General features: G+C 41.1%; 1 protein-coding gene across 6 annotated transcripts in view; it reads right to left on the reverse strand.

Annotated features, from left to right (window-relative positions):
• Positions 1-1,070: 1,070 nt before the first annotated feature.
• Positions 1,071-26,941, reverse strand: part of MIDEAS (mitotic deacetylase associated SANT domain protein) — a 54,393-nt gene continuing 28,522 nt past the window's right edge. For 5 of the 6 annotated variants that reach the window (XM_039704942.1, XM_039704945.1, XM_039704944.1 and 2 more), the window contains 12 exons: positions 24,304-25,991; positions 19,914-20,237; positions 18,602-18,947; positions 18,117-18,183; positions 13,093-13,235; positions 12,140-12,243; positions 10,709-10,784; positions 9,454-9,542; positions 8,178-8,327; positions 7,812-7,991; positions 7,220-7,419; positions 1,071-6,166 (listed from right to left, as the gene is read on the reverse strand). In XM_039704942.1, coding sequence (XP_039560876.1) covers positions 5,965-6,166; positions 7,220-7,419; positions 7,812-7,991; positions 8,178-8,327; positions 9,454-9,542; positions 10,709-10,784; positions 12,140-12,243; positions 13,093-13,235; positions 18,117-18,183; positions 18,602-18,947; positions 19,914-20,237; positions 24,304-25,758 — 3,336 coding nt within the window. In that variant the 5' untranslated portion in view covers positions 25,759-25,991 and the 3' untranslated portion in view covers positions 1,071-5,964. The remainder of the gene's footprint in view (positions 6,167-7,219; positions 7,420-7,811; positions 7,992-8,177; positions 8,328-9,453; positions 9,543-10,708; positions 10,785-12,139; positions 12,244-13,092; positions 13,236-18,116; positions 18,184-18,601; positions 18,948-19,913; positions 20,238-24,303; positions 25,992-26,941) is intronic. The other variant, XM_039704947.1, reaches the window with a different exon arrangement.

A 26,941-nucleotide genomic window follows, 5' to 3' on the forward strand; every position in this document is an offset into this window, starting at 1 on the left:
TCTCCAAATGCTATTGCTGATCAACTACTACAAGCACAGGAATAAACTAAAGCAAGGACATCTACACTGAGCTGAAAAAATTAGTGTTTTCGTGTCTTGGGCCCAGCCTTCCTCCTGCCAGCATTGCCAAAAATATTGAAATGAAAAAGTCAGCATAAATTAACAGGTGTGCTGCCTTGGATCCTAAGAGCAATCTCACAGGAGACCAATTGGGCACTAGTACACATTTCTGCCATCTGCTTTGTGTAGCATTTGTAGCTTTTAAAGACATCATGCCCACAGGTGTGAGAACACCTGTGTAGCCTAGTTAACTAAAAGGCAAAGTACCAAAACAGAAGGAAGATGTTTTGAGAATAGATGGAACCATTATTTAAAATCCACAGCAAGAAATCCAACTGCTGCCAGAAGAAACAAAATACATTCTGTGTAACAAAACCTGTTATATCCCCCACTCAGATTCAGGTAACAGATAAGTGCCTTTAAGACAGCATTTACTAAAACTTTTCAAACTTTATCAGTGAAAAGTGTGACACAATGTGATCTACACCTGAAGCCATTGCAGAATTCACATGTGATGCGGGCCCATCAGGTACTGAGCTACTCCATGAGGTCTTTGCCTTGCCCTTGGTCTTTGTAGTTGTTTCAGGTAGTGTCAGAATCCCACTGGCATTACTTACAGCACAGCAGACCTAGAACTATTCCCCAGGAATTCCTAGCACACTGTCAAGGCTTTTCCTGTCTTTCTGTGAGGGTGCTCAGCTCAGAGGGGAACACACATCCCATCAACACTTCTGTGAAGCAGTGGAGCTGCAGCTTTCTCTGGGCTCTTACAGCTGCAGGTGCCAGTTACTTTCTTGGATGTAAGACATAAAACACATTGCAGGCTGGTGTCTCGGGGGAGGGTGAGAAACAGCCTCTGGGGCTGCTGTGGAAACACAGGTGGGTATGAAGAGAGAGCAGACCAGCCAGAGGGACTGGGGACACAGGGACACAGGACAGCCTCCTGTGCATCACAGCCTGCGCGCATCCCGGCCACTCCCTCATACCATAGAGAAACTCAGCTAAGAGACTATTTTTTTAACCTCATTTAATAAAAGGGTTTTTAGATATATAGAGGATATTAAGTAAATAAGTTACATAGTACATTACAATCACATCTGCAAGATTTCCTTTAGTGTATTAATATTTTATAAAAAAGCACACAAAAAATAAATTCAGTCCAGTCTATCACAACTGTACAGCAACAGGTAAATATATTTATATATGTACATTTTAAACATGTAACAGTCTTTTAAAAGGTGCCCTAGGCAGCAGACACACCAAAGGAAGTGTCTGCTCACTTGTTAAAATAAAAGTAATATACTTTATTATAAAGCATTTATACAGTAATTACAAAGGCTGACTGCTCCTGTACAGTACACCAAAGCTTTGACTACAAATTTAAAAACAGAACGTAAAAAGAATGAACACAAAAAAGTTTATATCAAATCTGAACTACAAGGGGAAAAATACATGTGGAGAAGCTGCAGGAAACTTTTTTAAAATACACAATTACATTTCTATAAAAATATATGTTTGTCTTCTAATCTGGAGAAGTTAAGGGATTTTTCAGGCTCAGCTGTCAATGGAAACTTAGTCTGGGAAAGAAAGATCCTTAGACAGCTTGGGATTTAAAGTTTGTGTCTTCCTAACATAAGACACAGGAGAGGAGAGGGAAAGTAAAGCAGCTGAACCCAAGTGACGAATTTACATAGAAACTCACTCCCCTAGAAATCAAACATGATTTGTAGACTCGCCTCTCTGTCTCTTTAAAGCTTTACAAATTTCCAGACATACATCAGAAGATAAAGCAGGGAGAAAGTTTGTGTGGGAAAATGTGTATTAGAATAAGGTTTCTGGTAAGCATTGGACTAAATGTGCCATTGTATGAAAGCAAGACTCCTATGACTATAGTCCTTCCTACTCCCATTTCTTTAAAATACAGTATGTATCTGTAGGAACCTTCTAGTCCACTGCCTGAAAAGGAATTAAGAAGTGTGTAACTGCAGAGAGTGAGAAAGCTCATGTTTGTGATTTAAGAAACACTTTTTCTGAAAAGTGCTGATTTTAATCTAAGCTTGTTGCAATGATAAAAATAACGAAAAGCCTCAGTTTGATAAATCAGAGTATTTTTAGTTAAACTGGACTTTATCTACAATGGGTTTAACAGAAGAGTTACCTTTAAGGTTTTGAATTTCTATCTTTGCCCTGCCTTTAAGCAGCTACATCCCTACCTGTTTCTAGCCAGCAAAATGCCATGGTCCTGCAAAGCTGAGTGAAATGCTGTAGGCCTTCAACTTACAGAGCCAAGTTCACTCTGATACCATCACCTGTATCAGTAAAAGAACAAACATCAAATAAATTAAAATGCAGAGTGGTTCTTGCAGCTAGACTGCAAAACACCTGCAGCTGTATCAGATATGCATCACAAGTGCATGCATCTATCTAGTAATTACATACACACATAGTCTTACAAAACTCAGATGCTATCCCATGCAGATCACAAATCTGAAAGACTGAATCTATCTGTGAAGGGCAGGCAGGAGCACAGGCAGATGTATGTGATCAGGGCAAACGTGACCTGTCACTGCATCTCTGTGATGCCCAGTGCTGGCATCAAGACTCCAGTAGGTAATGATTTGAAATACAGTCATCTGACTATGGGGTATATGACCACCCAAAGCCTGATCTTGCACTGTAAAAGGCAAATCTATTAGTACATATTTACAGAACTGCATTCTGTAAATATTGTATTTGTTCCCATTTGTTCTTCAAGTGAAGAGACACCTTGTTCAAATGAATTACTTTCTTCTGCCTGTTCTCAAAATTAGCAGCAAACCCTTACACTAAATGGGAATCAATCAATAGGCGCTTAAACTATGGGAAATAGCAAGCATAGAGTTTTAAAACAGACATATCAACAGAACATTGAGAAGAATTTTGTTTGTTTAGCATGGGTTTTTTAAAATCTTAACTGGAATAACACAAATGTAAATTAACACTGTGCTGCAGTGAAGAGCCACTCAAGTTATTTTTCCCCCACAAAGAGTAGGAGCATAAGTCATTCCCAATTAGATAAATTCCATTTAAATGTTTTGTCCACAGAAATTGGGGATTGGTTGTTTGGGATTTGGTTTTGTTCGTTTTTAAAAAACAATTCTCTGCCAACTCTTGCTAGTAGGCAAGTTCTAATTCAAATGCAGGATCAATTCCAAACTCCTGCTGTGAGCCAGTGAATAGAAGGCTTGGTTTGCTTCTCTGTCTTTTAAGATGACACTTGGAGGAGCTGTTTTACTTACTACCATGCCAGAAAAGAAGTCTTCTGGTGGCTACTAGCAATTTGGAAGTATGCTCAGAAGCATTCCAACTTGATTTCACTTACTTAGCACATTTACCTGCCTATGGTCAGCCCTGCTGACCCACAGCTGTTATAGAGGTTATCCTCAGAAAAGCCCTTTTCTGGTTTTCTTCCAGTAACAAACTGTGTCCAGTCTTCCTGTTCCATTCTACTTAAACTGCAGCAGGGTGGGAGAAAAACAACCAGTACTGGAATCAGCACATAATATACACAACATTTTTATGCAAGTAAAGAAAATCTCTGATTTGTTCTAACCAGCACCTCAACAGCTTGTCCTTGACAAGGGGAAAAATGATGTCTGTTTCCTAAAATAGGGAGAATCAGTGAATGATCTCGCCTTTGGAAGACTGTAATAATGCTTGCAGTTGCTTCACCTACTGTTTCTCCTGACACAGTGTGATAAAACTTCTGTTCTCTCCAAGGGCTCTAAGATAATGGCAGACAAGCATTTCCCCTAGTTTATAAAAGAAAAAAAGATAAAAATCAACACTGAAATCCTTAAGAGGAAGACTGATTTGCTTAAGCTTCTTTTTAAAGAAGCAGCTTTTATTCTTTGCAGTTTTTGAATGATTCTAACAGTTCACAGTTCATGTGCTTTTTGGTTAGCCAATAAGATCCATTCAATGCAGGAACATGGAACAGTCATCCAAATGCTGAAAGGAACCCCAGTTTTGATAGGAATGAAAAATACAATCTTGACAGAAAATTGAACACTTTCACCTGTAAGTGTCAACTTTGCAAAGAGTGCAGTCCTTAATGACGTTCCTCCTGATTTTGTAAGAGTAGTAACTGTTTCTGCTATTCAGAAAAAGGATTCTATGCAAAGGCATAGATATGTCAAAGCAAACGTTGTACAATACAAAGCCTCCCAAACAAATGAGTGAAGCCATCATGGTTGCATAATACAGGGCAAGAAGACTGACAGACGACATGCTGGAGTTATAGCCTCTTTCTGTAGTTAACCAGGAATTTATCTAGCAGCTGGAAGGGTCAAGATTTAAATTTAAAAAACCTGCCAGTCAGGCACACTCAGTAGTTCATGTACAACAACATCCCTTGGATCCCTGCTGGGGAAAACAAGAGTGATCAGTTCCTTCAGTATGGTCTGGTCTGACACAGTGCCAGCACCTGAGAAGCAGGGGATCAGTGCTGCTCCTAAGCACTGGATGGGGGGAGGAAGCTGGGCAGCCAGGCTACAGGATGGCACCAGCTGGCCATGAAGCACAAGTGATTCTCTGCATCCTTGCAAAATAATGATTAATGTGGGCTATAAAGATGCATGGAACAATCCTGTGCATTTAACATCTGTCACCTGGGCCACTTTTTAACTCTCTTTCACCAGCAGCTTTTGGTGGCTAGACTTTTTGGGCTACTAGCTTGTGTCAGTTCTGAAGGAAGAGTCAGCCTTTCAGCAAAGAGAACAGCTCACAGCAGGACAACCCAGCAAGCAGCACTGCCCTGCCACTGGTGTGCAGATAGGTGACAAGCTTCTCCTGTACATTCTGTCTGACAGCAACTGCCTGGGAAACTAGGGCCCTGCCATAAAAGCTTGATGATGGCAATTTCAGGAGTAAATGAGGGCTGCTACAAGACAGAAGAGGATATTGAGAGGTAAAAGCATTCACAGAAGGATGACTGCTGCAGGTGAGACTCCATTCCTCCCATTTTTGAGTTGCACGCAATCTAGCACACAAGAAGATCTGGGTTCATTTTCACTAACAAACTTGCTCCCATTTATGTAAATTCAAACCCAGCAATTTTCATTTCAAATTGCACTTGTGAAGCCCAGACTCCTTTAAGTTAATCAAAGACTATTTTGTTTTCCAAGATGAGCCAACTTGCAAGGCCTGTGGCTACTCTTATCCCACAGGATATTTTTATATCCATTGCTATGTTCTTAATGCCATAAGACAACTGACCTCAGGCTTCCATTTGAAAAATAAAACTTCCTCTCAAAAGGAAGAAGAGTGTCTTGCTCATCCTACTTTTCATTTTTGTGAAACAGAGGTCAAAAGTGCACACCATCTTTCCACAAAACTTGTTGTCTGCCTGAATAACTGCTCAGAAAGAAAGGCAGGAAAGCATAAAAGGAAGAAGAACTCGCTGAGAAAGGAAACAACTAGAAATCACCAGTGTCACAGTAACTGGATACACTTAGCTCAGAGTAGAGCTTAATTTTCTTGCTCCAGTCTGGAAACCTTTATATCCAAGAGTCCTACTACCACGATTCCTGACAAGAACAAAAAGAAAGGTCTGACTGACCTGAGAGAACTTACTTCCACTGCAGGTGACATTGTTCTATTATGTACCTCGGATGTCATTATAAATAGAATAGAAATCTTATCAGTCTTAAAAAAAAAAAATCCAAGTTGAAACAAATCATGTTATCCACCATTCTGGTGTGGTCAGTACTGGCAAGGTGAAGTGGGACATGTGGCATGAGGAAATGGCAGCACTGAAACCAAAACCAGATGGTTTGGGTAAGAAAAGTGCAAGCAAAAAAAAGTGAGACCACCGAGAGGGAGGTTGGGTCCAGCCTTGCTACTCCCTCCACTTGTGGTCTGCTGCTATATTTCTCCATCTTCATCCGAGCTGGCGCTGCTGCTCCCGCTGCTGCTGCTCCCGCTGTCACTGCTCTCTTCCTGCTGGGCCTGGCTGCGGGCTGCCGCCGCCGCCTCCTTCTCTTGCTGCTTCAGCGCTGCCGCCTTCTTCTCCTGCTCCGCGTGGCTCTTCATGTGAGCACTGCGGCTCTTCACCTTGTAGAACACCCTGAGGAAGGCACACACGGACATTAGCATTGGCCTCTCCTATGGCCTCCTTCAACACTTCTCTGGAAGAGCTTCTGCTGCTCCTGGCCTCAAGTTCGTGAGCTTCAGCTCCAGAACTCCTGCTGGCACTGTGACAGAGCACCTATGGCAAATGCCACTCGGCATGTGCCAGCACAAGGTGCAATGCTAGCAGGGGATCCTGAGCTTCATTTCTTACTGTGGCAAAATCTCATTCAGCTCTGAATTCAGAGGGGCAGTGCTGAATTATGCACGTGCTGCTTAACATAACATGGCCCTGGTTTTCAGGCATACACCTGTGCTGGAACAGTACAATAAGCATGGAGGCAAATGATGGCCCAACGCCGCTCCTGAGCCTTGTCCACAGAGCTCAAAATACTTGAGCTTTTTCCTTCTGACTCTACACTTCTGTGATCTGTTCCTCCATCCTCCACCATTAACTATTTGGATTTTGCAAGAAGCAACACAAATGTAGTTCAGACTTGATTAAGAAGCCTTGTCTTCTTGTCCTGTTGTTTTAAGAGTAAGCAACTTATGCAGGGAACTGAATTTTCTTGACAGTTTGAGTTGGCAACAGACCTACAAAATTACTAAAACTGGTAAGGAAATACAAATATATTTGACATCCACCAAAGACAGCTGCAAACGTAACCAGATGAACTATGTGCCTACTGGCTTAATAGCTGCTGCTGTAACAATGGCAGTGTCTCGTGTTTCTATACCACTGTTCTTAAGTCTATACCATGTTCTTTGTATGTGATCTAGCAAATACATAGAAACTTGTTACAAAATGTAAACATTACAGAGGGCCAACACAGCAGCTGCTTGAAATTGCAGCCTAATACCAGCTGCTGTACACAGCTGAAATGCAGATGGTATCTCATGCCATTGCAAGTATTAGTGGGGCAGTAATTCATTAGAACTACTGCCAATGTCTATGGCCTATATAGACAGAAAGTTCATTTGAGAAAAAGCTTCCACAGGAGATGCCCTACTGTGATTCTGTGACTATTGCTGGAAGCAGAGTTGGTCTTACCTGCCACATTTTTTACATGGAAATGTGTTTTCTGTGTTTTGTGTTTTACTGGTAGCATCTGCTTTTATCTTCTGTTTCCTCTTCTTCCTCTGCACTGGAGCAGTAATAGGCTTTCGAGGCTTCACTGCTGTCTCCCTTGGCTTCCTCCCAATTCTGCCTGTGCCAGTTGCCTCGTGACTCCTCATATTGGTGTGGCTGGCCTTTGCAAAGAGGAGAAAAGTTGAGGCGAAGTGACACTTAAACCCACCATCAGAAGGAAGACAGTGACTGAGCTGCTATGCTTCACTCATTCCAGACAAAGGTTTTATTTAATGATAAAATCTTCACGCTATTTTAAGGACATTTTCATCATGGCCCTCTGTGTCTGCCAAAGAATACATTGCATTTTTCCACCTTACACATCCCAGTTCTCCCATCACAGCACAAAGTCTGATTGATAGTAACACTCTGATCTACCTCAGCCCAATCTGAAAAAGATTGCTCCAGAAAAAGTTAGAGATGGAAACTTTTTGCATCTGGAACTGCCCACCTGTTTTCTAAACCATTTGCAGAGTGAAGGTAGCATGCACAACATGCACAATGCAGCACTTACTATTACACCATCCTGTAGTGTCTGTTCATCTTTCAGAGCATTGGCACTTCTCTTTCTGTTATCCAACCCTTCCTCTGCCTCCTCTTCTTCCTCCTCTTCCTCCTCCTCCTCCACATGCCCCTGTTCCTCACTGAAGATGTCCCTTCTGAGAGGAAGAACACGTGCAAACCTATGGGAACTCTTCACCAGAAGATAAAGGAACTGTTAATTTTGATGTCTATAGGTAAATGACATTAATTTGTGAGTCTGGACTTCTGTGGAGAAGCCAGATTGTTTGTGTTTTTGATTTGACCAGTAAGTGAGACAACACACAAGACTTCAAACCACAGCCCGAAAGAGGTGAGAGAAATTTAGGAAATTACTTACCTTGATGTCAACTTCAGCTTCATCTTTCATAGATCTGTCATTAGCACCATCAATGTCCCCAAAGATTAAGGTCCCATTCCGACCAATTTTCACCTGTTTCTTGTATGTGTAGTAGAATTCCACACACTGAGCCACTGTTTTGGTTTTTATCTGTTGTTTAAAAAACATAAAAGTCCAACGGATTACATGATTTTAAAAAGACTTGTAAGTAATTACTAGGAGTGCAATAAACACACTTTTTACTTTCTTTCCTTAGTAGTTTCTATTCCACCACAGCTGCTGTTCAAGCCTCCTTTTCTGTGTCACATTTGCCTGTCTGCTTCATCCCACAGCTAATCCCCTACTGCCATTGTTACTCACTGAGAACTAGAGGACAAACTTTCCAAAGAAAAGCTGGTTAATGTAAAGGTGACAGAACCTGGAACTTTGTAAGCTTAATGCACCTCTTAGCCTCTGAAATGTTCCAGTTGAGCTACCAGGCTTGACAGCAGCCTCTCAGTTTTATGGAGGAGCTTTATTTTGCAGCAGCACTTCAGAGAAGACCAGACCAGAATACCAATCCAAAAATGGAAGTGAAGGTTTGCAGCCCCTTCCCGTTTTGGCCACATACATTTTGTAGGCATATGGTGGTAGACAATGATCAGCACAGACTTGTGACCATCTACATATTCTGCATCAGTGATTTCTCTGAAATGTTTGGAATATATTTTTAACTTCGGAGCTTTTGTAATTTAAATGCATTTGGGGAATTTATTCAGTAAACATGTTTGCAGTTCCTGGTTTCGCACTCTCCTTCAGTGACTTCCCCCTTGCTGACATGTCATACCTCATCAAAACATGGAAGTGATCATTTTTCCTATCATTGTCATAACACTGGAAAGAGAGATTTAAAGGATGCATCATTCTCATATCCTTCTTTGGTCCTCTCCATCAGTAGCAAAGATGTGTTTCTTTTTAGTTTTATCAGCAAGCCATTTAAGTTAAACACTGCCAGTGCTCTATAAATGTGCTGTGCAGAGGAGATACCTGCAGCATGGACTAATGGAAGTAATGCAGTTTAAATACCAGGGTTAAGCAATACAATCACGATTGCTCTAGCTTTCTGGTGAGATTTCGTGCTGTGATGGATACTGACATTTCTCTGAAATCTTCTGAGTGCGGGACCTAATGCTTAAAACTGAGATTTCAGAAAAATCAATACTGAACTTCCTGTATAAAATGTTCAACAAACATGTAAAAATGTATCACGTAAAACAAACAAACAAAAGTAACTTACAAGCTTTTGGACCAAGAAAAAGTCTTTCTTGTAGATTGCAATGCCTTTGTTGAATAGCTTTTTTTCAGCAACCTTCCACTTGTCTGATCCTGTAGGTAAAAGTAAGTTATAATGGAAGCTCATACAATTTCAAGTGTTTACTCTTCTACATACCTTTTCTTCATGTTTGCCTTAAATAAGACTAGTACACACATGTGAGGGTGCAGTCTCTCCTCAAGCCTACTACAGCAAAACTGCAGACTGCTGTTAACTCCTCCCTTACTGCTCCACCTCAGCTCTCCTTCAACACTCTGTGTTAGACCAAGTGCTCATCACCACACGTTAACTCAGCTCAGCTTGCAAAAAACACTCAATTAGATGAACTAAGGTGTTGCCCAAGCAAGGTAAAGTGACACACTTCATGGTGACCCAGTCATAAAATTTTATAGTAGCGTAATGGTGGGGCAGAAGAACAGGATCTTGTCTTTCAGCAGCAATCTGTACTTGAAGATTTACTGCATCTCCAGTATTCCCCAAATATTCCTTACCTCTAACAATAAACACATTTTTGAATCCCATACTTTCTTGTAAATATTATTCAAGTAATATTTGCCAACAATGACAGTAGGAATGTGTAATAATGAAGAACTGAATTTCTATGCTTTATGGCACCAGGTATAGACATCTCTCTACCACTTTACATCAGATCTTTCAGGTGACTTGGGTCATCCAAATCACTGAAGTCAGTGTCACACAGCTGATGATTTTCTAATTAGGTGAAAGACAACAAAGGTAGCTTGTGGCATTTAAATTTTGCAGAAACACTAACAGGTATCCATAGCTGGCTGAGGCTTCTTCAGCAAGCTTGAAAACTATTCCCCACAAAACCCCTGCTTAACTCCACCCTAGAAACTCACACCAGAGAGGCTATGATTCCAAGGTTACCACAGCCTTTCTTGTATATACTGGCTATCTTTCTACATTCTCTGTGGCTTATTGCAAAGGATTACCTTCCCTTTTCCCCAAAAAGAAAATCAGAACGCATACCTATTCCAATACCGATGCAAATGTTCAGAAGGATGCAATGTTTCTTACATTCAAAGTGTCATAATTTGCATAAGCAAAATTTCTGGCAAGCCATCATTTGAGTTACAAGAGAGGACTGCTCTTTTAATCTTCTTGTAATGTAACAGAGTATATCCCAAAAAAATCAGAAAATGATAGAAAAATTCCTGTATGATAAACAGACAGCACAGAGTTGTTCTGGTTAACAAACCTGTGTAGTGATAATCTACCAACGGGTGGGTAGGTGGTCGCACTGGCTTCTTCAACAGCAGTTTGGTCAGAGCTCCCTTGGATAAACACAAGTAAAATAATTAATTTAATGTTTGGAGTATTAAAAACAAAGATCAGGCAATTGTTAATCCCCTCTTTTCTGTGGCAACCTGACAGAAAAGAAACAGATCACAGTTTACCACTGGGGCAACTTTAAAAATCACGTTCTTGACTGCTCATCTAATCTTGGGTACCAGAGGCAAGTGGTACATTCTTGGCATCTCTTCAAATCTGTGAATTGACACAATCACCAGGGTACTGGGAGAGAGCTAATTCCATAGATAGAGACCTTGTATTGGTTCTCTCTGATTAACCAAAGGCCTATTACACACATATCCAAAAATGTTGCCCTAAATAATACCTGTCTTACATATCCAGGTACCTGTAATCTGATCTTATTTGACTAAGCATTATTTCAAAATAAAACAGCAGTCATGTGACTGAAAGATTACACACACAAAACTCCCACCTCTCAAGCTACTTTTTAGTTTTCATTTAAACCAGAAAGCTTTCAAATTTTGTAGGAAGGAGACAAAAGAATCATGCTTCCACTGGCAGTTTAAACCACCTGAACAATGAGCTCCTGCTGTCAGAGGCAGTCCTGCTCCTCCCTAATGCCAACAGCAGCATTCACAACGATGGGCTGCCAGAAATCTAACACACACACAAAAATTACTTTCTGTTTGATCTCTTCTCTGATGCAAGTCCATGCAGTCTCACAAGTGTCAGGGGATGGGCCAGGGGATGGGAAACAAGCAGCAGGTAAAAGTGTGGGAAATTCCTGAACACAAGGCTGATTTATGCCAGGCTAAATCAGTCACAGAACTATAAAAATATGACAAAGCTTTGCTGTTTGCTCTGTCCTGCTCTTTGATATTACCTCCCGGGGTGTCAAAGGGCAATAATGAAAGTGCATCATGTCTTACAATACTGATATAAAATTAGCAGCACAGCTGTTTTACAGACACAGACAGAGAAGTCAAATGGATCTACCAAAACAAAGAGGTGCAAGACACTGCCCTCTGACTCAGCTTTCAGCCCCAGCCTCTTATTTTTCCTTCCTACACAGTAACCTTTCCAGGAAGACAACATCTAAGATTCATTTAGTAGTCTTGGCTCACTTGCCCCGATAGACTGTCGGCGTGTTTGTTAAATAGACAAACATGTCCAATTTGGAAATATAAAAGACAGTAAATGCACATGGCACTGTACATCGGTCAGAACCCACATTAGGAACATACAAGGGATACCAAACAACGGGAACCAGATGCACTGAAAGTAATTTGCAAGGCTCTCCTCTCAGGAATGAGAGGTTACCTGACCTTCCTTAACACCTTTGATCACATTGAGGTGAACAGCTGAGCAGACTCACCAGAATGCTTCCCTTTTCTTCATGTAAGAAATGCAACGCCAGCTCCTGATTTGTTCCAGCCCCAGGAAAAATGCTTGAACAGGCAGCAGCTAGCAGGTTTTCCACTATTTCCACAGGGGTACAAAAAAAATCAGAAAAGAAGATTAAAATTAAGTTTCCTACAGGATTAGCATGATTAATTACCTCTTTTGAAGGAGAAATAAACATAACAGAAAGTAAAACTCAGAGAAGCTGAATGTTCTTGCAAATTTATCTGGGTCAAATTTGGACCCCAGAACTCATTAGACTACAAGGTCATGCAACACTATTTACACATGGAATTTCTTGCAAATCTCCTCTCGGCTCTGATGTCTTCCCACCTCCATTCACCTCAGACATTTCTTGAATCCATCCTTATATTGTGAATTTCCATTTCACAAAACCCTTCTTTCTCTCTCATTCAAAAATATTTCTTCCAAGCTTGCCCACTTCCTCTTCCCTTCAGGATTTATACAGGCCACAACCCATGTGTAACAGAATCAGTCAGCCTAGGTCTGCTACCAGCCACCACAACTCCTGCTTTCTCATCCTGACTTCAGTCTACAACTTGAGTTTTTTGAAATGCTATTAGATCTAGAACATCTCTCAAAAATACAGGAGTTGAATGTGTGTGGTCTTCAAATGTTAACATTACCAAGGTAGCTTCACTGAGCACAAGGCTGCTCTTAGCCTGACAGAAGCAACAGTCCCAGTTTTTTCATGATTAAAAAAACCAATCCTACTGGCCTCCCCTTGCCCCACACATGCAATCTGATCAACAAGTTTTGCTCCTAAAACCATTTTCAAGACCACTCAAACATGTCACTTGAATGGCAGCTCTGAAAGATTTTTAATTATGCCTACAGTAGATATGTGGTTACCCCTAGAACCACTGCGACAACTCTGCCCTCTTCAACAGCCTTCCACCTTCTTACCACTCTCTTGGGTGACTTTATTGGTTTCCAAGTCACCCCATGGCTGCCACACCAGCTCTGCTTTATGTTCATCAGCTTCTGCCAAAGATCTGTCTTGGAGTGATGGGATTTCTGCTTGAAAGCGAGTTCCTACATTTATTCGCCTGCAGAGAAGGAAAAATGTTACAGTCAGGCCATCTTTACAATATCCAGGAAGTCTCCATCTCTGCTAGAAACATAATGAAGAACCAAACAAAGAAACAAATGCATATACAAATGCAGGCTCTTGCATATAACACCAACAGTGTTGTAGGTTACATAACTAACTTGGAAGTTGAAAGGTTTTACATCTATTACCAGTTTCCATTTTTTTATCAGCATAGGTTGAAACTGTATTTAAATGAGCATCCCCTAATAGCTGCTCAAAGCACAGTTATTAGCTTCCAATAATCATCACTTTTTGAAAGGCTGTCATAAAGGGTCCTCTTATGGCAAGCTTGCTCCTCAGGCATAACATCGGCTGTTTTAGTATTAGCATTTTGTCAGCCAACAACTGAACCAGGATCTCCAAATGTCCTTTTCAACCTAAACACTGCCATCTGGTCCAACTTCCCACTCAAAACAGGATCAAAATTTGGTCCTTTATGACCCTGATACTAGCTGGTGTCTTCTAGGTACTCTTTCTAACAACTGAAAACAAAAAACAATGAAACCTGTATTGCTCATTCTGTACCAAACCCAAATCCTATCCCTTCAGCAGCAATATAAAACAATGAAACCTGCATTGTTCATTTTGTACCAAACCCAAATCCTATCCCTTCAGCAGCAATCACATATTTTATATCTGAATTAGCAGACAGATTTCTCACTACCTGCAACCCACAGAGCACTACATTTGCTTTTAGTCAAGTGACCATCCACAGAGTTACTACTCTGCATTAGCAAACGTGATTTTGTGCACAGAGGGGGGTAAGAACCCCCAGTGAAAGACTGTTCCACTATGTACTTAATGCAAAAGTGTTCCTCATTCAGACGTCAGTCAACCACACTGGTAACTCTTGACATAGTAAAGTATAGAGAAAGGAGCTCTTTTTTTGGAGAGAGAAGATCAGGCAGTGCCCAGAAGATGATAAAATTCTGGAGTTGCTTCACTAGAAAAAAAGTAAAACTCCCTGTGCCCAGGGCAAGGTTTGCTATAATTCTCAAGTCTTGGCTGGGTGCCCCACACCTAGCACAATTACCAGAGAAAGAGCATAATATAGTTCAGTAAGGAATAACATCAAAAACTTCTGAGAAATGCCAGCTTCCAGACTTTTCTGGAAATTACACACACATGTCTATTATGAAAAGCAGTTTGGAAAAGGAGCGAGGAAGTCTTGAAACAACACATAACCTGTACAAAAATCCAGAGAGATACTAGCAAGTGCTTCAGTATGGTGTTTTGAAGTCCTAAGAGACTGTGTTATCAAATGGGAGGAAATGGGTATGGAAGGAGAAGAAGCAAATATCTTAATTCCCTTTTCCACCCAATTCCTCATTTTGGTATTGTCACGAAACACTTGCACCATAAGATGTCATGTGTTGGAAAAGCCCGTGTTCAAAAAAATGACTGCCTTCTAACACACATAAAAAGATATTTTGCAAGCTGCTTTTTTTGCATCTATAGCAGATCCAGATGTCCTTAAGGGGAACAGTTCATGTGTAAACAAAGCAATGCAGAAGTTAACTACCCTATACACTTGTTCCAACTTCATCACCCATTCAGCAGTAGCTCCACACAAGTGGGGTGAGATTCCTTCTTGGATTCCTTCCTTCAGAATCTGCTAGATGCACAGACTGAGGCTAACTTCCTCTCAGTAGGTGATGGCAAAATGACATCAAGCACGAAAGATGTAAGCAGGGAAGTTTTAGACAGGCTGCCATGTATTACCTGTATTTTCCCCCAAAAACACTATTTCCAATACCTGTTGAATGTAAAGCAACAGGGACACATTACACATTTCCAATCCCAGCCATGGGCAGGGATGAACTAAAGCAGCTGAAAATGTTGCATCTCTGATGCCCCTCGCTATAACTGTTTCAGGATCTGGTTCTCAAAAGTAATTTCATTTCAAATGTACACTAAAGTGGAACATGCAAGAACAGAGAACAAAGAAGAACAAAGAACCCCAAGAAAACATTGAAGCTTGATTTTTAGTATTTTACAGATACAAAAATCTGTTTATAATACTATATAATTTTCTATTTTTTCTTCACTTGTGCTATTCATCTTGGACAGTAAAAGCATAATCCAGGCTAAAAATGAAAAGCAAGAGATTTCATGCAAGACTGAGAAGACCTTGCTAAAAACGCAAATCCAAACAACCACCCTGGTAAACCAGCCCTCCTTACAGAGCACACTGAGATGGAGATTAATGTTCATGTGAAGTCTTCTACTCATTGTGATTAGTCTTGCTCACTGTTATGGCATGCAGTTTCACAGAGGAGGAAAGGGTTATGGATTATAATCTGCCCTAGAAGGGATGACTGCTTGAAACTGACACTTTGCTGTCACCTGGAAACAGATAAAAAGGTGTTTTTGCAGTAAAAACTGCACTGGGAAATTTAGGAGATTTCAGGTCTCAGGACACAGACTCCTCTGACCTCACTTCTGAGAAAGAAAGAGATAACTGGAAGATATGCAGGGAAAGAATGCGGGCCTTCTTGAAAGTTGCTTTTCATTTTGAAACTGAACTTGGAATATGACATCTCTGGGCTAGAAAAAACTAAAAATTACATCTTGTACCTGCAATGCCCAAATAAAACCAGAATTCTACTGCAAGAGTTGACCTGGGTAACCTAAATTTGGTCTGCTCAGAGCAAGGGCTTGGGCCAAATGATCTCCAGAGATCAATTCAAGTTGTATTATTCTTCTGTTCCTTTACTGAAGAAGTATTTCAATACATCAAGAGCTCTTGCCTGTAAGCAGCAGTGGTGCTCCCAGGATGCCATGGCAGCCGAGTGTGACAACATCCAGAACTGAGGCTGTGAGTTGGGAAGGCAGTTCACATTGATGCACCACACGTGTATTGAAGGCTGCCTACTTTAGCAGTGACCCCAAGACTTTGGTGCAACTGAACTACAAGACCAATAGGACACAAGGATCTGTGACAACAGCTGCCTATTGTGCCACTTCACAAAGAATTAAGCTTCATTATGACATTTCCTATTTCAAATCACTGCAATTAAATAACCTTTTGAGAAGCATTAACAGGAGGCTTGGCAAAACACAAGCAATTAAGACTACTATATTGGGTAATCACAAGTAAGAGTCAACTTCTGACAAGACTACAAAGCCAATTAAACATTTTTTTTCTTCTAAAAAAAAGTGCTTCCTGCCACATTTTCTTTAAGGAAGACATGTCTACAGAACTGATCACAACAGTGCTGCCAAACACAGAATGACACCAGATTAATAATTTGTTGTCATTAAAAGTTAAAAGCAATTTACTTCCATAAGCATCTGTTTAGTAAGACTTAAGATGACAGGAAGACAAAACTGCACATAACTCCCTTTTGGCAAAAGGAAATGAACTTGCACTACTAAGAGACCATGGTTTGAAATTACCAGCAACGTTAATTTGAAAATATGAAAATTTTCACACACAACTAAAATCACATCCAACTTTATGTCATTAACTTCAGCAATTTAAGCCAACAGACACAAGAAAGGCAATTGCACCACAGAGAGGTCAAAGAACGAGACATGAGAGGGACACAAAAAATATCTGTTCAAGAAGTTCTCCTGTATTCATGTGAAATGAACCAACAGGAAAAAGATGAATTAGGCAACTTCCAAAATAAATGTATACAACAATAAATGTGCTTATTTCAATGAATGGGCTTGGTCTAGAGGAGGTTTGCAAAGGTTACAAGAAAAATCTACATTCATTCACAACTGCAACATTTGCTTAGGACAGGCTGCTGTGACAAGTGCAGAAAACTGACTTTCAAACAAGAAGGCTGAATGGAAAAAGGGCAAGAAAAAGAAATTGCCAGCAAATGCTACAATCCATTTTTAAAACACAAACCATTTTGGATAAAAGCAAAAGAAGTGTTGTATTTACCTGGGGAAAGCTTGAGTCAAGTATCTCAAATGGTATGGGACAAGCTGCAGTGTTAGAGCAGAGATTCCTGACTGCACAGTCAGATGCAGAGCTATGTGGGTATTTTTATGCCATATGGGTGCTTCCAAGCCATGCATCTCCATGATTAGATTTTGCAGGAGTTAATTAGTTATAATAATGAACTGGAACTACACTACCTTGCTGTAGCTCTGCAGTACTGAGCTTGAACTGATAACACTCCCAGAGCATTGGCAAAGGCTGTGCAGAGACATTTGCAGCTCTGCTCAGGTTTAGGAGGACAGACACCAAGCCTAAGCTCACAATTCCAGCCTCAGCATCTCCAGACTGTGTTCCTTACTGCTGCTGTGTCCACAGGTTTCCCAGCACACAGCCAGCTAAAGACCAACAAGCCTGATTAGCTCAGGGCACACACCCCATATGCCACTGGCCATAGCATTTTCAGGCTGAGCTTGCCCAGGGGAGAGCCAAGTGTTCACAGCTGTGCTGCAGCTACAACACACCTGTGACCGATCGGACCAGTCCATGTGAGAGCTAAACCCAGTTTTTAAAGGACATTCTTTCCTTCTTCTAAAGGAGCATCATCTTCCCACCCTAAAACAAGCACACAGCATACAAAGAAGTGCTCGTATATAACAACACAGGACAGATTTCCCTTTAGGTAACTAACTGTAATTCAGCCCAGAGACAAGTGAGCATCAATAGAAAGCAGTTAGTGTCACCAGAATTACATTTGCCAAAAAAAACACTATTTATCATATGGTGTAATTTTTCATGAAGGCAACTTGTATTTTAAACCACCAATAAAAATAGTTTTAATGCTTCTAAGAGATACATCGGTCACACAGGGAGCAGCTTGAAGGTTTAGGAGGAAGCAAGGAAGCACTTTTGCTAAGAGACCCTGAATCTACTGCTACTTACGGTTCAATGCTGACCGGGGTCGCTTCCCCCACCACCGTAAGAATCGGAGGGGTAACTTCAGAACTATCTGCAAGGAGAAGAAAGAACTGCTCAGCTTCACACCTGAGATTTACTTTTCACAAAGCTTGCAAATCTAATCAGAGATGCCCATCTCTGAAAAAAAGGTACCCCCAGGCTAAATAAAGGAGTTTCAGATGACCAGGGCCTTCCTCCCCTCAGCTCAAGATACGGTCAATCTGGGAGAGGAACTGACTTTTCATTCCCAAGCACGTCAGCAGGGGGTGTTGCAGGTTGCTTGTGAACCCATCTTAACATCCATGCTCAAATGGAGCAACACTGTATTTCCTCTGTTCCGCCCCGCAAACAATCAGGAAGAAACTCCAGTTTCACACAAACACATCTCCTAAGGGCACGATGTTCTTCCTAATGCTCCACAGTTCCTAATCATAAATTACACAAGAAAGGAAGGTTAAAATGAAACTTACTTGATCTAAGCAGAGTTCTGTGACCACTTTTGGGCGTCATTGGAGGTGCAACTGAATGACCGCTTGAAGAGAGGATAGCGTTAAAATACAGCCCAGATCCTTCTCTCACAGGACTAAGGATTGGGGGAGGAGTGTAAGGAGGTAGCTCAAAGTTCCTGTCTGAGGGATGGTCTGCCAGACGGACAGGTGACCGCAAGTGGCTCTGATATGGAGTAATGTTGGAATAAACAGGTGGCGCAATAAAGGTGCCGGCTTTTGGTGGTATGAAGAGTGGCTCGGGTCTTGGCCGCTGCTTTGGTTTTCGGGCAAAGCCCTCTGCTTCATCCTTTGGAACAGCATCTTCATGCTATTAGAAAAAAAAAAATTGCATTATTAATTTAATTTAAAACCTCAGGTTGTTTGAAAAACTTCAGTGAGATGACAACATTTTTTCATGGCAGCTTAAAATGTGGATAGGACAGTTGGAGGATGTCTCAACAATTAGCAGAAGAGGAAAGTAAGAGGAACACCACAGGGAATGGAATGGACTGGACACAGGAACTATTAGGTAACAGCTCTAACTCATGTGATTATGAAGTTATATTTTACAAGAATTTCATGTACATCTGGTCCAGCCTTCATGACAGCTTTAAAAGAGAACAAAAAAGCACAGCAGAATCCTCGTACAGATACACCAGAACCCAGATACGGATATACAGTGACACTAAATAGTGGTAAGAGAACAGAAGAAAATATAACAGTGTTTTATTAGATGGTCAAGCATTTAAATGTGGAGAAACCTCCCCAGATGTCTGCCATTTCTCTGGTATCTGAACATTCTGTTGTACTTCTGGATAGAAGAGAAGGGAAATAAAAATATCAACCCACCCACTCATCACTACTGTGCTGCAGGGGAACAATCAAGTACTGACCTTCAGAACTCAGTAAAAGGTTTCAATTGCACGAGAATAAATCTTCACTTTGGATTTTATTCACATTGAGAGATATGTGCACTACTTAGAATATATTGGTATTTATGTATGTATGTATGTCTTGACACAGACAACTATTCTAGTCTTACTGCCCATCTGGCTTTATTCACTGTTTAGTGAAGTTAGTGAGGTGCTGCCTGGCTTTACTAGCATTAGCTGTAGGTTATGAGAAGCCAGCAATGCCCAATTATATGGCAACACTATGATAAAATCCCCGGACTACGTACATTCCAAGTTCAAGCCTTGAGATCAAACTACTTTAATAGAAAAGCTCATGGCTAAAAACTGTGTGATAAAATCTAACAGAAGTCGCTCATCCTTGGTTTCTCGTCCATCCATACCTGACCCGAGGTCTCCATGTTACTATTACGATTAGATCGCCTCCGAGTGACTATCACAGAAGGCTTCCTTTCACAAGGAACTCGATCATTTGTTTGGCCTCTCTGCAGCTTTCCATCCTCAGACTTTTCCTTTTCTAGGCTCTGCAAGTCAATTTTTCTCACCGGCACAGACACAGGAATGATAAGAGGCACAAGGCTGTTATCCTCCCGGGCTTTTTTGGGAGCTGGTGAAGAACTGGCGAATTCCACAACACTCTTTGAAGCTGCAGTAGGTCCTGGAGCAGTTACTAGCACACTCTTCTTCTCCTCTGAATTATCCAGCTCCTGAGAAGAAAAACAGATTCCTAAAAATTCTGCATTACTTATGTAATAAATGAGATATCACTTTCAGTGTATATCAAGTTTCTCAAAGCAATTTCCAAGCTGAAATGGATTTGGAAGCGTTACTGGAGGAAAAAGAATACTTCACAGTGCTACTAAAATTTCATAGAATGACTTGAGGATTGTCTATAGTCTCAACTGCTAGAACACTTATATAGGTCATTCTTAAGAACTGTTTCACTACCTATGTTTTAACATTTTATTTTCTATATGCATTTGTGTCTGCTTATAAACCTTTGACAACAGCTTTTTAGTTTTAGTAACAATCAAAAGCTGCAGGTTATTAATTTCAAATATTGGATTTCTGCTCCAGGGAAGACTGAACTGTGACAATATCTTAATTAAATCTCTCACACAGAAAAAAACCCAAACCCAAAGCTAGTTTTTTGCTTAATTTTTTTTTTCTGACTCTGGAAAACATTAAGCCTAAAATAAGCCAGATAACAAGATTGAACACATAAAATCTACCGTATCAAGAAGATTCAAGACTGCTCCTTTTTATTAGAGTTGGGCTAAGTTGCACAGAAAGGTTTATTCCATAACTGACTCTGCAGTTTACAAGCCTCACTGCTTCTTCACAGACACTGTAGATGTATACCTCTACCACACAGTGATGGAACACACAATTGTAAAGTCACAAGTGGCATCCATTGTCCCAGAATAAGCCTCAGGAGAAATTAATAAGGTCTGAGGACCCGCCTTCACTTCAGGCTGGTGACAGGCTCCTGTACTTTCCCATAAAACTACCAGTTTTGAGTCTGGAGGGCATTCATCATGTTCATCATACTGACAGACATCACTGGAGTCCACTGACTCTAGATACTAAGGGGTTCCTGTAAAATTTTGCAGCTTCCCTCCACCACTTTCTGGGTACAGCAACATGTAATGACAATGTGAATGTGCAAACAAGCACCAATTCTGACCAATCTAAAAACCTCAGGTACTTCCTAGGTGCTACACAGACCTCTGCAGGTCAAGAGATCTGAACTAATTTGCTGACTACAAGGAGGAAATTATGGCAACTCAAAAGCGCCATAGTCACCCACAAGCGTCGCTTTCCTCTGGCTTTATGATGGGTTAACCATGCTTCTTTTATTTTCAAAACTGGGGGGCAATCAGCAAAGGACTCCTCCTCAGAGATGGGAGAGATGACCCTTCCAAGACAAAAGAAGCAGAGGAGATCTGAACAGTAGCACAGATAGAGAAAAGGCACCAGTAGAGACTTAATATAAATAGTTGAGACATCCTCAAAACCATTCTGGTCCACACCACTGCTTTTCTGATCACAAAAGTTCACATATACCTAATGTTTACTAAGAGACATGACTAATTTTGGAATTAAGCCTTTTGCTTCAGATCCCCAAATAGTTTCTCAGCTGTTTGATTATTCTTAGAGGTAAGCAGAAAGGATAGGACCTGCTAGGGGATTTTTGGCTACCTCAGCATTCCTGTTGCAGAATTTGGTTCAGGATAACTTCAGCAAGTGCGACATGTGGCACTTTCATTTCGACTCTTGCATAAATACTGAGGTATGAAGTAGTCATCTAGAATCCTCCAGGAAATCCACAGAAAGCCATCAGATATTCTGGCATCGATCCTGTCTATCCCTCAAGCTGTTTCTAAAAAACTTAGAATTCACAGAAAAAACCAGCTGCAACAGCTGGAAGAACTGCTCCAAGGCCACATCTGTGATCTGGTAAGAAACCATACCAGCCTTTTAAAAACACCTGCCCAATAGTGCTTTCTGCTATCATTCTGCATCATCTGCATCAAAGACAGGCAGCTTCTAACAGCTTCTTTGTCCGCAGTCAAACAAAGCTTGTCCATGAAAGAGCTGAGTCCAGAACTACAGTTCTGCAAAAAAACCTTTTTTTTTCCTTTTGTTTGTAGCAGCTGGTGCCCTGCGCTGTGCCAGGGGAAAGCAGCTGGGTAACCAAAATCTGCCTTCCTTCCATAAAGGAATATTTCAATTCAGACACCCTTTAAGACAACATTCAGATTTGAGAAAAGTTTTCTGCACTTCTAGAAGACAACAAGTCACACTGAACCAATTAAACTAGGAGCTGATAATTTACTGCAGCCCATAGGCAGCAACAAGCTTGCATCACCTGAAAAAAAAGGCAGCCACAGGCAGCTCTGGTGCATAGCATCAGTTGTGACACTGCATGTAGACAGATACTGCTGTCCAGAATATTATTTTTGCATAAGGTACACATACCCAGACTGGGATGTTCAAAAAACTGATTCAAATTATGAATGTTATCTTCTTCAATCAATAATTTAACCCTATGGCCTTCTACACACTCTTCAGATAACCTATGCAGGTCATTTTTAACAGAAAGACACTTCTAAGAGAAGCTGCCCACTCTCATTTAGCAAACCTATTTTCTTTTTCTCCCTCACACAATAGCTAACACCTTAAAGATGTAAAATCCATCAGATCTCTGGTAAAAATTTTATAATCTTTCAAAACCTCATCCTGAAACCTGAAGAGATCTAAACATAAAGAGTTTTTCTGCTAGTGCCATTATGCTTGCATAACTGCAAAGAACAAAAGAGCATCTGTCAAAACACTTTTCTGGTCTTTACATTATGAATCAGACTGCAAGCAGACGGGCCTTCAAATGGCCAATTTCTTGCTTCATCTCTCAGGGCCTTTTCCTAAATGCTCTATTTGCTTTTTCTTGACACTCTGTTAGTGATCCAAGTGCAATGTAAACTGCAGGCCTTCTGCAATATAACCACACAATGGCTGGCAAAGTATGAGCAAATACACCACGCTACTACGTACTACCAGTTCTTTATCAAACCTGCTGGTTCAACTGGAGTTAGAGCAAAAAAGATTGAAGACAGCATCAACCAAGTCACTGCTTTCTGCTGTCCAAGAGATGGAGTAGGCTATGGATATTTAGCTCATTGTTTATTAGTTTAGTTCTTTCACTCAAACAACACATTCCCCTAAGGAAGAGATGGGAAAAAACAGTGACAGACTAGGATAAAAAGGATGATGAGTACAAAACAAGGAATAAAATGCCCTTCCCTTTGTTGTCTAACTGGATAGCAACTCAGATATTAAAAGTGTAGGTAAAAGTAGCTCATGTAATGTACTTCATCAGCCTTTGGAAACAAAACTTCCAAGGAAAAGTGTGCCTCCTATTAAGCACTCAATAAAAGAGTAGGCAAACCACAACTCTGAGTAAACTTTCAAAACCAATCCTTCCAAAAACCCCCACTCAACTCCAAAAATCCCATCACTTGTCTCCCAACAGGTTAATTAATTTTGAACTCTGTCATCTTGCCATATGAAATATATACTGTTCAGTTTAGACTGATGGGATATCAAACGGTTAGGAGTAGTGAACTACCAAATCAGTCAGCACTAAATATCTTCCCCATTAAATGTTACAGGAGGTCTATGGGCAGACAGGTCATTCTACAGCCCTCAGGTCATTCTTAGAAACAGGATGCTGCACGAGACAGGCTTTTGTCATGCCTGGTATAGGTCCTTCATGTAAATGAAGCTTTCTTAGACTTTTAATATTTGAGAAATTTTGAACATGTAAATTGCATTATGTAATTTTCAGATTGCACATTTTAGAAACACTTCAACTGCTGAAACTGAAAAACTGGCAGGCAAGCCTAAGTCTGTTAACAGAAAAGAAAGAGAATGTTAAATTGGTAAAAAGACAACAAGTAAGTTGCTTATACCTGCCTCTCAAAATTCCTGATCACCTTGAGACCTATGCTGGAAACATCCATATTTTCATGTCATGGGCTAAAATAATGTTTGGTGTTAGTGAAATAAAACTGTCCCTTTGTGGTTTCACTACATCTCTGTTCTCCCACATCTATGAATTACAGTAGCTGAACTTACATACCTCCACACCAGAGCTGCCCATGTTGCACACTTCAAGATACCATCCTATCCTGCATACGTACATAACTTCCTTTCCTTTCAGCCCTATTTGTAGTGTAAAACATGCTGTATTGGTTAGGGTCTATACCTTACCTTTACATTCTGAAGGGAAGCCAGCTCAACAGCTTTTTGGGCCAAAGTCAGCAAATTGGCTTCTTGAGAAACACGTCGCCGTCTACGGGTACTCTGGATTACACCACCTCTGATATTCTGAAAATCATTAGTTCTCTGACTGTTTTCTTCAGGTGCTGCTGCCTGCTTCTCCTCATCTCTACCATTCTGGGCTGCAGCTTGCCTGTCTGTTTCCATCTGGCATTGCTCACTATTCACCAGGACATCCTTCTGCCCCAGATCCAACCTTTTGGGGTGCAAATAGCTACTTTTACTGTGGGCCAGTGACTCAGGTGTTTGCTGTAACGGGACCTCTTGCTGATGTGTTTGCCAGTGATGCAGAAATAAATTGCTAGGTTGTTCTTCTGCCTGCTTAGAAGTCAACACTTCTCCTGCAGATGTCAGCAGGCCACCTTCTTTGGAGAGTCTCCGGGACCTTCTTGGAAAGGGAATCTGCGTCTGAGGTAGCACAGTCTGTTGGTTCTGCTCTGTTAATGCCTTGAACAGCTCCTGGTTCCTCTCTGCTTGCTGAAACTGGTGTGGCATCATGTGATGCTGAGGTGCCGCAGCTGCCACATGAGGCTGTGCTATAGAAGTTGTTTGCTGCAGACCAAAGGCTTGTGTGGCAGCCTGTTGCTGCTGCTGTTGAGGATAGAAATTTTCAAAGAGCTGTAGCTGGGGAAGAGCTTGCTGTTTTTGTTGTGCAGTAAATGCTGGACTGGAAGAAGTTGGGGCTTCTTGAAAGACATGTAACAGCTCAGGAAGACCTTGCTTTTGGCCTTGGTGACCAAATGCAAGTTGGAAAGGCTGCAATGGCAGAGTTTGATTCTGCTGCTGCTGTTTCTGCATTTGATGAAAAGAATTCATTTGAGCTTGTTGTCTAACTAGGGCTTGCTGTTCCAGCTGAGCCTTCTGGGACATCATCTGCTGGACAGCATCTCCATATAAATCCAGCTGTGACACAAACACTCCTTTCTCTTGATTTCTTTTAAGGGCTTCTGGGTGGCCATAGAAACCTGGGGCACCAGGGTTGGAGTGGGGTCCTTTTGGGTTGCCCCCAAAAACCATACTGTGGTTCCACATTGAAGGTGGAGACTGCCAGTGGCTGTCACCCCTCTCTGGCAACCGGTTTCCCATGAGTGAATTCTGCCATTTGACAGCTGTTACTGACTGGGGCATCATCACTGATTCTCCCCTGTCTTGATTGTAAACAGAGTTCATCAAAGCAACATTGTTGGGTGCACTTGTTAATCCGCCTGGATGAGAAATCTCCATAGTTTGGGAGACTGGTATATTCCCTCCATGACCATAGTACTGTCCTTCCTTAAGCTGCTGCTGTGGTTCTTTTGATGGCACTGCTATGTCCTGCTCATTAAAATAGGCAACTCGTTTCCCAGTCCGTTTGCTTGAAGACTTTTGCTGAGCCTGAAGATTCATGGTTCAGTCTATTCTCCCAGACATACACAGTATTTATAATCCACCCATCCCTGAGGTTGGGGGAGGAAAGGCACAGCAGTCTTTCTTTTCCATTCAGCTCCAGTAATAAAGGGCAGGAAATAAGTCCAGATGAAAGTGCATTCACTTCCTTTTTCTTTGTGTGCTTCTCCCACTTCTTTTCACTCTTATACTTTGTGGTTCAGAGGTCAGTAGGGTCCACTTAGTTACAGGTCCTGAAATAGAGAAGCAATTGCAATGAATCACTGACAGACAAAACTGGCCTATGAATGTTCATGTGATAAGCAACAATGTGTCTGTCTGTCCCATTTCCTATGGAAATGAAGACCAGGATAATAGATGGAAGAAACAACAGTTCTGAGCTGCTAGAAGAATGCAAAACAAAAGGATTTAGTTTTACAAAACAGATATCACACTGTACTTGCATGATGCAACTCCCTATTGCACACAGAATTCTGACTAATCACTTAAGTTCATCCTGAAAGTTTTACTCTTACTCTTTACTACCTCAGATCTGGGTCAATAACTTCCACATCCTTCTACAGCCAGAATAATCTGGTTTTAATCTCAACTCAAAACCACAAAACAAAAAACGCTCATGGCTTGCCAAAAGGCCACATTTCGCAAAGACCTTTAAAAGACACATGTTTACGTAAAGAGTGCAGCCAAACATGCAGCAAGATGCTCAATTCAGTATTCTGAAGGAAAAGGGTCAGGCAACACCCCATCAGTCACCCACCCAGCATCCAAGCCCTAGATCCCATCCTAGGGCCAGGGCCTGCTCAACCTGTGGCTCTCTCAGAAGTTTTCTTCAACAGCTGAAAGAAACTGCTCCTGCTCAGGTCACACTCATGAAAGGTAGTTCAGGCAGTTGCTGCTGGCAGACATCAGTAAATATCTATTAGTGTAAAGCTACAAATGTAATAGGAGAAAGCCTTTCCAGAACAGGCACTCTACAACAATTCTACCCTCCACCCTCTTCTTCCATGAAGAAAAGCCATCCACAAACTCTAAGAGGCTAGCTTGCAGGATTAAGGTTTAATGTGTGAGCACATACACTAGTATTTCTATTTGGATCCCTAAAACCTTTTTAGATGTTTAGTTTTAAATTCAATTATATTACCAGATTACCACTATTAACATTCTAGTGTAAGTCTCTATTCCT

The sequence above is a fragment of the Passer montanus genome, unplaced genomic scaffold (genome assembly GCF_014805655.1).
Source record: "Passer montanus isolate IOZ18808 unplaced genomic scaffold, ASM1480565v1 scaffold18, whole genome shotgun sequence".
Lineage (NCBI taxonomy): Eukaryota > Metazoa > Chordata > Aves > Passeriformes > Passeridae > Passer > Passer montanus.